This window comes from Chiloscyllium plagiosum, chromosome 28 (genome assembly GCF_004010195.1).
Source record: "Chiloscyllium plagiosum isolate BGI_BamShark_2017 chromosome 28, ASM401019v2, whole genome shotgun sequence".
Lineage (NCBI taxonomy): Eukaryota > Metazoa > Chordata > Chondrichthyes > Orectolobiformes > Hemiscylliidae > Chiloscyllium > Chiloscyllium plagiosum.
Genome location: NC_057737.1, coordinates 49315291 through 49329305, shown reverse-complemented (window position 1 = coordinate 49329305; position 14015 = coordinate 49315291). Strand labels below are relative to the sequence as shown.

Genomic DNA, 14015 nt, shown 5'->3' with positions numbered 1-14015 from the left:
AGCACCCAGAGGAAACCCACGCAGACACGGGGAGAATGTGCAAACTCCACACAGTCAGTCACCCGAGGCTGGAATTGAACCTGGGACCCTTGTGCTGTGAGGCAGCAGTGCTAACCACTGCGCCACCATGCTGCCCCAGTGGCTATAAATTGAGAGAGGGGAATGCACAATAAGACAGATGTTCTCATACACCAGTCACTGAAGCTAAGTATGCAGGTGCACCAGAAAGTGAAGAAGGCAGGTGGTATTTGGACATCACAGCAAGAGAGAGGGCAGGGATGTTTTGCTGCAATTGTACAAGGCCATGGTGAGACCACATTTGGAATATTGTGTACTTTTGGTCTCCCTTCTGAGGAAGAATGTTCTTTCGATGGAGGGACTGCATTGAAGGTTTATCAGATTGATTCCTGGTATGGCAGGACTGACATAAGAGGCGAAGTTGAATCAGTTAGGTTTATATTCACTGGAATTTAAAAGATTGAGAGGGGTTTCATAGAAACCTATAAAATTCTAACAGGTCTAAGACAGGCTAGTTGTATGTAGGATGTTTCCAGCAGAGGGGGAATCCTGAACCTGGGTTCCATTCTAAAGATATCAGGTAAATCATTTAGGACAGATGAGGAAAAAATTCTTCAGCCAGAATTGTGAGCCTATGGAATTCGCTACCACAGAAGGCAGTCAAGGCTAAAACGTGGTGCGATTTCAGGAAGGATTTGAATAAAGCACTTGGGGCTAAAGCAATCAAAAGATATGGGGAAAGGCGGGAACAGGTAGTTGTGTTGAATGATCAACCATGATCATAAGGAATGGCTGAGCAGGTTCAAACGGCTGAATGGCCTACTCCTACTCTGATTTTCTATGGTTTCTAATATTAAAAAAGTTTCTATCTGTACAATAATATAATTCCACACAACACTCTCAAAGCCCATTTGTCCTTTTGGGAATGACATGGGGCAAAGGTTTATGAGCAGTAATTGGAGGTGGTGTATTGGCTGGAAATGAAAGATTTCACAATGGCATGTGCTGATGATTTTTGATCTGTTTATAGGGCTGCCGTAAAGTGATTCTTTCCACAAACATCGCAGAAACATCGATCACCATTCCAGGCATCAAATACGTTGTGGATACAGGCATGGTGAAAGCCAAGCGCTACACCCCTGGTAGGTGATATTCATCTCTGACTTACCTTGTTCCTTCTGGTCTCTCCACTCTTCACCACCACCCCTGCCAACCACCACTACACACATCCTTTCACTTTCACCTTGCTTTTCCCTAATGCTCAAAATACACATGGGTGCTGAGCAAATCTGGTCCCAAAATCACCAAATCACATGGCAAAATTCACTTGTGGTCAGCCACTGAGAAAGGTCATCTGCTTTAAATGGATTGGATAGGTGTGGTGAAAAGCTGCTCCAACAGTTGTGGGCAAGTTGTTGGAGGGAATCTTGAGGGACAGGGTTTACATGTATTTGGAAAGGCAAGGATGGATTAGTGATAGTCAACGTGGCTTTGTGCCTGGGAAATCATGTCTCACAAACTTGATTGAGCTTTTCGAAGAAATAGTGAAGAGGATTGATGAGGGTAGAGTGGTGGACATGATCTATATGGACTTCAGTGATGTGTTTGAAAAGGTTCATCATGGTAGACTGGTTAGCAAGGTTAGATCCACGTGGAATACAGGGATTTGCCATTTGGATGCAGAACTTGCTTGAAGGTAGAAGATGAAGATGGTGGTGGACAGTTGCTTTTCAGACTGTGGTGTGCCACAAGGATCGGTGCTGGATCCACTGCTTTTTGTCATTTATATAAATGATTAGGATGTGAACATATGGTTACTAAGTTTTCAGATGATACCAAAATTGGAGGTATAGTAGATAGCGAAGAAGGTTACCTCAGATTACAATGGGATCTTGATCAGATGGGCCAGTGGGCTGAGGGGTGGCAGATGGAGTTTAATTTAGATAAATGTGAGCTGCTGTATTTTGGAAAGGCAAATCTTAGTAGGACTTGTACACTTAATAGTAAGGTCCTGGGGAGTGTTGCTGAACAAAGAGACCTAGGAGTGCAGGTACATAGCTCCTTGAAAGTAGAATCACAGGTAGATAGGATAGTGAAGAAGGCATTTGGTATGCTTGCCTTTATTGGTCAGTGCTTTGAAAATAGGAGTTGGTAGGTCATGCTGTGGCTGTACAGCACATTGGTTAGGCAGTTCTGGTGTCCCTGCTAAAGGAAGGATATTTTGAAACTTGAAAGGGTTCAGAAAAGATTTACAAGGATGTTGCCAGGGTTGGAGAGTTTGAGCAATAGGGGGAAGCTGAATAGACTGGGGCTATTTTCCATGGAGTGATGGAGACTGAGAGGTGACCTTTATAGAGGTTTATAAAATCATGAGGAGCATGGATAGCGTAGGTGGACAAGGTCTTCTCCCTGGCATAGGGGAGTCCAGAACTAGAGGGCATAGGTTAGGATATCTGGTTGGCGTGGACAAGTAGGACCAAGGGGTCTGTTTCTGTGCTGTACAGCTCTATGACTCTATAACAATCACAGGATATTCTCTCCAGTGCTTGCTGTTGGAGAGGTTTGACAGGAGCCACTCATAACCTGTTTTAGTTGGAATGAGTATAGGAACTGGATTGGGCCATTAAGCTCAGCGACTCTGCTGCACCATTTAGAGTAATCATGACTGCTGAAACACATTAATGCCTGTATCCCACACTGTGCACTGTGCCACTGATGATCATTATCAACTTATACTTCAAATATATTCAAAGACTGAGTATTCCTACCGCTGGGGAATAGAGAATTCCAAAGCTTCACAATCCTCAGTCTAAAAGGAACTCTCCATTTTCTTTGCTAAGCAGCATCCCTGTTATTTTTACATTTTTCTCTCTGATTCTGGACTGCCCAAACATAAAACTGTCTTAGTTGCATGTATGTTGTATATCCCTTCAGTATTTTGTAGGTTTCAGTGAGGTAAGCCTTCATTTCTTAAAAACTCTGAGGGATACAGGCCCTGTTTGCCCAATCCCTTTGCATAGTTCTGTCCTGCCATCTGAGAAACAAGTGCGATAAACATTTATTTTTCTCCATCTATTGTAATAATATCCTTCAAGTCTCAGAGATATACAGCATGAAAACAGATTCTTTGGTCCAACTCATCCATGTCGACCAGATATTTTAATCTAACCTAGACCCATTTGCCAGCACTTGGCCCTTATCCCTCTAAATTTTCCTATTTATCTACCCATCCAGATGCCTTTTAAATGTTGCAATTGTACCAGCCTCCACTACCTCCTCTGGCAGCTCATTCCATACATGCACCACCCTCTGTGTGAAAACGTTGCCCCTTCGGTCCCTTTTAAATCTTTCCCCTCTCACCCTAAACCTATGCTCTCTAATTCTTGACTGTCCTATCCCAGGGAAAAGATCTTGTCAATTTATCCTAACAATGCCCCTCGTGATTTTATGAACCTCTATAAAGTCACCTCTCAGCCTCTGTCACTCCAGAGAAAACAGCCACAGTCTATTCAGCCTTTCGCTATAGATCTGAGGTTAGGATACCAAAAGTGGACACAACTCAAGATGCGGTCTTACCAAGCTTCTATGTAGTTGCAGCAGGACTTCACTACTCCTAGACTCAAATCCTCTTTCAATAAAGACAATTAATAGCTTACGAGACTTGCATATTACTCCACAGTGATTTATTGACAAGGATTCTCAGGACCCTTTCACACATTAATACTTTCCAACCTCTTATATTTAAGAAATACCCTGCTCACTTGCTCCTCCTACCAAAATGAATAACTTCATATTTTTCTACATGATATTCCATCTGCCATGTTTTTGCCCAATGACGAAACCACCTCAAAATGTTTTACATCTTCCTCACAGCACACGTTTTTGCTAAACTTTGTAATCTCCAAATTTGTAAATATTACATTTAATCTTCATATTAAAATTATTGGTATAGCTTGTGAACAGCTGGGCTCAGGTTCTCATTCTTTCAGTATCCCACTAGTACTAATGTGAGAATGTTGCACTTACTCCTGGCTAACAGACAAAAAGCTAAGAACTGTGGATGCTGAAAATCTGAAATGAAAACCAACTGCTGAGAAACTGGTGACCCTTCTTCAGAATTAGATTAATCTGTGACCAAAGTTAATACCTCTAAAGCCATGTACTTTAGTTTTGTGAAACAATCTCCTTTCTCGGACCTTAGTAAATGCCCTCTGAGGGTCCAAATATACTCGATCCATCGAGTCTCCTTTTATCAGTTTTGTTAGTAACACCCTCACAATAAACTTTCAGGTTTACCAAATGAGATTTTCCATTCACAAAGGCTGACAATGTCTCTTGCTTTCACTTTGTTCTGCCTTGATTCCACAGATTCTTCTGATTCAACAGCTTCCTTAATCACATCTTGTATTAATAATGCAATTGCACTTTTCCTTTTCATGTTTAACCTTCTTTGTCTCTCCTTCTTAAATATTAAATATCCTTGAATATTGAGTTGAAAATGTGTTGCTGGAACAGCGCAGCAGGTCAGGCAGCATCCAGGGAACAGGAGAATCGACGTTTCAGGCATAAGCCCTTCTTCAGGAGGGCCCTTCAGAAGAAGGGCTTATGCCCGAAACGTCAATTCTCCTGTTCCCTGGATGCTGCCTGACCTGCTGCGCTTTTCCAGCAACACATTTTCAGCTCTGATCTCCAGCATCTGCAGACCTCACTTTCTCCTTGAATATTGAGTTCCCTGACATAGCCACTGCAGCCATGTTTCTGTAATGGCTGTTTCTATTTCTGTTTTATCAAGCTTGTTGAAAATGTTGCATGCATTCAGGTTGGGTGACTTTAGTCTTTTTGATGCTATTTGGCTTTCAAAGCATATTTGGCTTTTTATTTCTCTTGTGTCCTATTTTCCATTGCAGCTTTTCTACAAAGCTTTACCAGCTAAACTCCTTTTAAATTTGGGGTACTTTTCAGGTTCCCATCCACCTCAGGAGCTAGTTTTAAGCCTAGCCCAACTGCACTGACACATCTCCCAATGAGGATATCAGTCCCAGTCCCTGTAGGTGCTTATCTCCACTTACCTCATCGCTCACATGATGACTGTCATTCAAAGCTATGTTGTCTCGCATTCAAACTCCTGAATGTTGGGTGCCAACGGCCACTGCACCCATTAGTACTATAACTCCCATCAGGTATTACGGGCAGAGTAGCAGAATGATTCCAGGTTACTGTGTTTCACAGCAACACATGTCAACACAGATAATGTTGTTCCGACTGATTAATAACATAGTTCTTTCTGCAGATATAAGCAGTTAGATATGCAAGTGTTGGCAGTGAGGGTGTACCCAGAGAGGCTGGAGTGTGCTAATGTCCAGGTGTAAGGACACAAATGTCGAGGGCCAAGTTGGGACTAAGGGATGCATGCAGCCTTTTTACCAGTGCTGGACTGGAGTGGGGAGCTGCCATCTTGCCAAGGTGGCTGATTGTCCACAGGCCCTGTGATGGTTGGGATGAAGAGGGAGGCTACAAAGGATGTTGAGTGCACAGGAGATATTTTGGAAGAGGGAGGGAGGTTACGAGGAAGTGGTTTGGAGAGGGAGGCAGGCAGGCAGCAAGATTGGGGAAGAAAATGGAAACTATAAAGAGGAGAGAACCATTTCAAGCCTTCAACAAAGGAGCATTTAACTAACTTGGAGCTTGGAAAACTTGAAATTACTTTGGTAGTGAATGACTTGCACATGAATGTGGTACCTACAACTTAAGGCTCCGAATGTTCAGTAATGACTGATTTAGAATCCCTTCAGTGTGGAAACAGGCCCTTCGGCCCAAAATGTCCACACCGACCCTCTGAAGAGTAACCCACCCCGACCCATTCCCCTAATCTATTATCCTATTTTTACCCCTGACTAATGCACCTAACCTACACATTTCTGAACACTGTGGACAGTTTTAGCATGGCCAATTCACCTAACCTGAACATCTTTGGATTGTGGGAGGAAACCGGAGCACCTGGAGGAAACCCACGTGGACACTGGGAGAATGTGCAAATTCCACAGAACCTGTGTCCATGGCGCTGTGAGGCAGCACTGAGCCACCATGCCACCCACTAATGGGGAAAATTGATATGGATGATGAACACTATATTGATTGTTAAATTTCAATCCTAGATTGAGTTCATACATGCAATTAAAAAAAATAGAAACTATGTGGTTAAAATATTCCAGCGTTGGGATTATACAAACATGTGGGCTGTGACCACACAAAAACCTTTAAGCTATCTGTTTAGGGTGATGGCTTTTTATGTATGTATTTCAGTCCATTGTTTTGAAAACATTTTTGCTAATTTATGCTTGTTGCCTTGGACCAATTTAAATACTGTATTTAGCAAATAAATGTTTTCCTCTCCTGTTGTGGCTTTAAAGTTAATGGTGTTAATAATTATTGAGGAAATGAATATCTCTGTCTCTGCCTGTGTCCAAATATTCCTTATGTTTGCATGATTTCAGATGATAATCTGACAAAAGGGTTTGATGAGAATGCAGCCCCCCAAAATCATAAAGTAGCCTCGATAGTTTGTGTCCTGGTTTCTCCCCTCCACCCCCACCAGCTAATCGATGCTTTGCTCTGTTTCTGTCCTAATTTTGTTTGCAGTGAACAAAACTGTGGCATAGGTCATAGAAACAGGAGAAGGCAATCCTGTGTGGCCTGCCATTCCATAAAATCCTGGTGGATTGAACATTTTAATCCGTTTATCCATGGTGTACAGGGTTATCTCTGTACATCACTGAGAATCAGAAATCCTTCAATTTTTATTTTAAGCATACCAAAATGCTGAGCTTCCACATTCCTTTGTGGTAGATAAATTCTACTTAATAAAAAAAACGAAAACAAGTTCTCCACACCTTGGACGCAGGTGGCACCCTGTTTTTATTTTGTGCCCGCTACTCGTCTCCACAACCAGAGGAAACATCTTGCCTGCATTTACCCAGTCTATCCCTTTACATATTTTCTGAATTTCACTGAGGTCACCTATCATTCTTTGACACTCCAGAAAGTGCAAATGCAGTTTGTCAATCTCTCTACATCTCCTGCCATCCCAGGATAAGTCTGCTGAATCGTTGTTGCACTCTATCTGTTGCAATAATATGAGGGGAGATTGAACAGCTTAGGCCGGTATTTGCGAGAGTTTGAAAGAATGAGAGGCGATCTAATTGACATATACAAGATGCAAAAGCAGAGCAGATGTTTGTCCTTATGGGGTAAACTAAAACAAAAAGTTATGATTTTAGAATAAGGGATGGCAGATTTAAAACTGATGATGAGCAATTATTTCTCTAAGGGTCATGGATCTCTTGAAGTCACTACCTCTAAATGCAGTGGATGCTGAGACACAGAATAATTTACGAGGAGATTTTTATTTAGTACCAGGTTGAAGGGTTACAAGGAGCTGGCAGGCAAGTGGAGTTGAGGCCAAGTTGAGACCAGCTATGCTGTATTCACATGGTGGAGCAGGCTAGAGGGACTGAATTTTCATATTCCTAGTTCTCATTTCCTTTATAAGTTAACCAAAACTATACACAGTACACCAAATGTGTTCGAACCAAACTCCTGTACAGTTGCAGCAAGACTTCACTACATCTAGACTCTCATTCTCTTGCATTTCCATTAGCCAACATAATAGGTTATTGCAGCTACATGTTAGCCTTTCATTGACTTATTGGAAGAACACTTGGGTCTCTTTGTACATGTACACTTTCCAACCTCTCACCATTTAAGAAAAAATCTGCACATTTATTTCCCTAACCAAACCAAATAGCCTAACATTTTTCTGCATAATATTCTATCCACCTTGATATGGAGATGCCGGTGTTGGACTGGGATGGACAAAGTTAAAAATCACACACCTCCAAGTTATAGTCCAACAAGTCCAAGCGTATGCTTTCAAATAAACCTGTTGAACTATAACCTGGTGTTGTGTGATTTTTAACTCTATCAACCTTGTTCTTGCCCATTCACTAAGCCTGTCCAAATCCTCCTGAAGGCACTTTATATCTTTTCACAACACTCATTGTCACTTGCCTTGTATCTTCTACAAATTTGGAAATGTATAAATTCATCCCATGTCCAAATCAATGATACACATTGTGAACAGCTGGGGTTTAATTACTGATCCATGCGATGCGAGTTTGTCTGCCAATGTACGAATGAGCTATTTATTCCAACTCTGCTTTCCGTCTATTGGCCAATCATTAATCCATCCAGTACATTACCTTCTATTATATGTACTTTCATTTTCTTCACCAGCCTCCACTTGGGGGACAATATTAGAAGCCTTCTGAAAATCTAATTATATGTTGTCCACCATCTTTCCTTTATCAATTTTGTTAGTAATATGGTATCTTAAGAACAGTTCCAGTAAGTCAGAAATCTATGCTTATTGTGCCCAATCAAATCATTATCATCCAACTATCTATTTATCACACCTTTCATAAATTCTAGGATTTTTCCAAACTTTTCCCCAGAGAAACAGCTCTGTAGTTCCCTGCTTTCACTGTCACTCCGATCTTAAATCATGGGGCAACATTTGTTACCTTTCAATTCATAAGAATTATTCCAAGAATCTATAAGTTTTGGAAGATAGTCATCAATGCATTGACCATCTCTACTGCCATGTCCTTCAACACAGTGGGGACTTAACAACTTTCAGCACTATTAATTTTTTCAGTACAATCTTTTTACTAATGTTAATTTCCTTCAGCTCCTCATTTTTCATAACGAGTTGAGTCTCCTGTTCTGGGAGATTTCTTGAATCATATCAGTGAAAGCAGATGCAGACTAATCATTTACTTTCTCTGCCATTTCTGTATTCCTCACTATAAATTCTTCTGATTCTGCCTATATGGATCCACATTTATTTTTGCAAAATGTTTCCTTCTTCCTTACCTGTACAATGATTGATAGTCTGCTTTTTGCTTGACTGCATTTGTTGTAATCTTCCTTGCTTTATTTGTTACTGTGCACTCTTTTTGTGTGATTTGATACTCTCCTCAGTTCCACGGATACACCACTGGCTACCAAGCCTTTAGCTGCATAAACTTCAAATCCTAAAATTCCTTTGCTAGCAGAGGGCAGAAAGGTTTAAGAACTCCATTACATTCTATTTCTGTGACCAAGCTATTGGTCACCCATCCTATTATCTCTCTGTGGCTTGATGGTAAATTTTGTTTATCAAGGCTGCTCTTTGAGTACTTGGAAATATTTCCATTGAGAAGCATTGGAACAGGAATAGAAGGCCTTGTAATAGAAGGCCTTTTGCCCATTCAGGTGATTGTAATTGATCTGTGACCTAACCCCATGTTGCCCCATTACTCTTCGTTAACAAAAGTGTAAAAAATTTGGATTGTATAAATCTATCATCATTTTTCATTTGTGGGTGAGTTTCAAATGCCTGCAATCTCTCTTAGCAGATGAGTTTACTAATTTTACTTCTGAAAGATATACCACTCTAATTATTAAAATTAATTGTCCCTTTATCTGAGATAATCAGCCACTCAACCAGTAGGACTAGTTTCTCCTTCTCCACCAATGTCTGTTTCCATTGATATCTTAAAAACATTTTGGTCAAATCACCCCTCAGTTCCAGACAATGCACCATATGTTTGTGTAAGTTCTCCTTTGTCATAAGTTAAAAATCACACAACACCAGGTTACAGTCCAACAGGTTTATTTGGAAGCACTAGCTTTCGAAGCTTTATCAAACAACTGATGAAGAAGCAGTGCTTCAAAAGCTAGTGCTTCCAATTAAACTTGTTGGACTATAACCTGATGTTGTGTGATTTTTAACTTTGTCCAACCCTGTCCAACACCAACCCCTCCAAATCATCGTTCCTTTGTAATTTAAGCATTACCTTTTGCAATTTAACTTTTGAAGTTAAGGATATCATTCTCTGCTTTTGTGTTTGTGCAAGTTGAGTACTTGTTTTGAAACATTCCTAACTACGTGACTGAATCAAATAAAGTGGAATGAGAAAAGTATGACAAATGTTGCTGTGTTACAGAGAGTGGGTTAGAGGTCCTTGCTGTGCAGAAAGTTTCAAAAGCCCAAGCATGGCAGCGAGCTGGGCGGGCTGGACGGCAGCAGGCGGGAATCTGTTACCGACTGTATACTGAGGAAGAGTTTGAGAAATTCCTCAACGTGACCGTACCAGAGATACAGAGGTGATCCTGCTTTTTCTTAAATTTCTCTTAAAAACTCTGTGATTACTATTTGTAGTTGAGTACTGACATTTGTTCTGACTGGTTGTAAAATAGGATGATTTAATGCTAACTTCAGCCAGTTGTGTAACCCACCTTGTACTTCCTGTTGTGTGACTGTCTGCAGATGTAATCTGGCGAGTGTGATGCTTCAGCTGCTGGCCCTTCGGATACCCAACATCTTGACATTTGACTTTATGTCAAAACCATCTCCAGGTAAGGGAGAAATGGTTCAATCACATTCCTACCCTTGATTGATCAACCCCTGGCAAGTAGAGTTTCTACATTTGGGGCGACACGGTGGCTCAGTGGTTAGCCCTGCTGCCTCACAGCACAAGGGACCCAGGTTGGACCCCAGCCTCTGGCAACTGTCCATGTAGAGTTTACACATTCTCCCCGTGTCTGCATGAGTTTCCTCTGGGTGCTCTGGTTTCCTCTCACAGTCCAGAGGTGTGCAAGGCAGGGGAATTGGCCATGGTAAATTGCCCACAGTGTTAGGTGCATTAGCCAGAGGGAAATGGGTCTGGGTGGGTTACACTTCGGACGGTTGGGCCAACGGACCTGGTTCCATGCTGTAAGGAATCTAATCTAACCTACAGAAAGCCTGAAAAATGATCTGACTTTGAATATTCCCACTAATTATTCAATTAATTCTTGAAATTTGATATATGAATTGAAAATGCGAGAAATACTCAAACTCAGGCACCACCTATAGGGAGAAAGAATTGATGTTTCTCATGAGCGAGCTTCCATCAGAACTGTTGAAAGTTTCATGTTCCAGATTTAAGTAACTACAGAGGCAGGGGTAAAGGAGGGAAAGAACTAAAGGGAAAGATGTGCAATAAGATGGAAACTCATGAGATTAAACAGTGAGCGACAATAATGCAAGGCATAAGGTGATGATATTGGGTCAAGTAAAGAAACAAGAGCTGGATCTTCAGGAGGTATAAATGACAAGAGCAAAATTCTTGCCATTCACAACACTCCTCTTAAATACACCTTCCCCTCCCCTCTCTTTTCTGAAGAGACCATTCCCTCTGTGATAGTTTGGTTCACTCCTCAGGCACCATAATTTATAGGAGCAGAAGTAGGACATTTGGCCCATGGAGACAGCTCCACCATTCAATGTGGTTGTGGTTCATCTAATAATCCTCAACTGCACTTCCCTGCCTTGTACCCAGAACCTTTAGCAAGGACATAGAAATGAAAGCAGAAGTAGGCCATACCACCTTTTAAGTCTACTCTGTCATTCTATAAGATTGTAGCTGATCTGCTTGGGCTTTAACTTCTCTTTCATGCCAGTTTCCCATAGACTTCAAGTCCTGTATTTCAAATATCTGTCTACCTCCTCTTGAAATATTTTCATTGGAAGAGAGAATTCCAGGCATTGTCTACTCAGAGGAGAAATTCCTTCACCTCCAGTTTTAAATGAGTATCTCATTACTTTGTAACTATGTTCCCTAGTTTGAGATTCCCCCATTAATGGAAACACCTCCCAATATACCATGAAATTTCTATAGTATGAGCAAAGTACAAGGTTATGAGGATGGAGTTGGCTGAGAAAACTGGGAAGGTAAGTTAAAATGTAAGACAGTTGAGAGTTTCTAACCCTCAATGAGAGAATCTGTTAACAAAAGGCTAGCGGAGGGATATACCCCCAGTGACTAAGTAAGCAATCTAAGAACATTATTAGATGAAGTGAATAGATGTAAATATTGAGAAGGTTACTGGTAGGCCAGAAGATAAGGAAAAGTTTAGAAATCAGTCAAGAATGACTCACATAAAAATAAGTTAACATTATTAGAGTAAACAAATAAAAATTTTAAAAAGACATTCAAGGTATTATGATTCACTGGGGAAGTATGGTAGAAATTGAACTCCCTTCCTGCAGTTATGATCAAAAATTCAAGATTTTATGAAGTATGCAAAGTACCTCAATTTACCTGGTTTTCAGATTCAGGTTGTCAGAAAGCATGGGATGGGTTTTCTGTACTGAAAAAGCATCACTGTTTATTATAAGTAATTAGTCTTTAGCTATTTAAGTATGAACTTTTGACATATAATGCCACCAATTACAACTCCAGTCCCCTTAACCTACCCATTGCACATGCAGGCAGATAAACAGAACCAGTAGAGTAGGTTATAGACAGCAGGTTCAGTTGTTGAGATAATCATTTTGATCTTGTGCTGGCCATTTTGTTGCTTCAATCATCTTTCTCTAGATGCTTCCACTGATTGGTAAGAAACACAAGGTGGCAGGTTCAATGAGAAAGTCTCTGACCTATTAGTTAAAAGTTGCAGCTTACATCAACTGTTGCAGGAAAGAAAAGCTGACTTTCTTCAGGTTTACGGTACATTTGACTGCAGAGAATAGATACCACTGCTGAGCGAAGAATGAGAGAACACTTATCTCTCCCTCCCTTGCTCAGAGTCTTGTTCTCTCTGTTGTGCTTGCATTCTCCCAATTGCACTGGTTGTCCTGATTTGTGATTTCTATGTCATTCTTTCTCTCTCTCTCTCTCGTTCGTTCATGCTGTACATCTATTGCCTTCTCTATCATGCTTGTGCTCTCTATCATGCGAATGGTTGCGTCCTATCTATTGCGCTCACACTTCCTATTGTTTTCTATTGCTCTTCCTCTAAATAAATATATATATATATATATATATCGCACTCGCTCACTCACTGCCACTCTTGCCTGTGCTTTCTCCCCTGATACTTGCACTCGCGTTTTTCCCCTCCATCACCCAAGCTGTTGCATTCCAACTCTGCCTTTCATGTTGCTGCTCTTGCCATTACATAGGTGCTGTCACTCAATTGTGCTTGCTCTCTCATCTCTCATGCTGTCTCGTCCTTCATTCTTCATGTGGACTCTGCCAGTCTCTTTCTTTGTAATTTGTTCCTAGGTCTCTGTTATTGATAAGTGATTATAGGTCCATGGATGAATCAGCAAAAGCTCCATTTGGACAACCTTTCATCTCTAAACCATCTATGCCTCAACGTTCAATTATTGCTTGTTTAAACAGTTGCTTATATGGTACACATGGGTGTCAAGTTACTTGCGTTCCAAATGGCAGCCACTCTCTCTCACACTAGCTTAGACCATCCGATAGTACCACCCGATGCAGGAGTGTCGCTCCGAAAGCTGGTGTGCTTCCAATTAAACCTGTTGGACTATAACCTGGTGTTGTGAGATTTTAGATTTGAAGGAAATTAGCATTAGTTAGAGATTTGTACTGGAAAAATTTAATGGGGCTGAAAGGCGATAAATCTATACCCCACAGTGTTGCAGAAAGTTGCAATAGAGATTATTGATGAATCTTCCAAAATTCATTTGGTTCTGGAATGATTCTTGCAGATTGGCAAGTATTAAGTAACACACCAGTATTTTGGATGGGGCGGTGTTTGTGCAGTGTGTCCAGGAAGCTTTTCTAACTCAGTATGTAGATTGTCCGACCAGAGGGGAGGCCATTTTGGATTTGGTACTCGGTAATGAACCGGACAAGTGATGGGCTTGTTAGTGGGTGAACATTTTGGTGATGGTGACCACAATTCTGTGACTTTCACCTGGGTTATGGAGAGAGATAGGTGCGTGCAACAGGGTAGGTTTTACAATTGGGGAAGGGTAATTACGATGCTGTAAGACAGGATCTGAGGACCATAAGTTGGGAGCATAGGCTGTCGGGGAAGGACGTCGTGGAAATGTGGAACTTTTTCAAGGAACAGATACAACGTGTCCTTGATATGTATGTACC

General features: G+C 41.1%; 1 protein-coding gene across 1 annotated transcript in view; it reads left to right on the top strand.

Annotated features, from left to right (window-relative positions):
• dhx33 (DEAH (Asp-Glu-Ala-His) box polypeptide 33) overlaps positions 1-14015 on the top strand; it is a 90431-nt gene that overhangs the window by 53679 nt on the left and 22737 nt on the right. The window contains exons 6-8 of the mRNA XM_043718879.1: positions 1049-1160; positions 10065-10224; positions 10388-10476. Of these exons, the coding sequence (XP_043574814.1) occupies positions 1049-1160; positions 10065-10224; positions 10388-10476 (361 nt within the window). The remainder of the gene's footprint in view (positions 1-1048; positions 1161-10064; positions 10225-10387; positions 10477-14015) is intronic.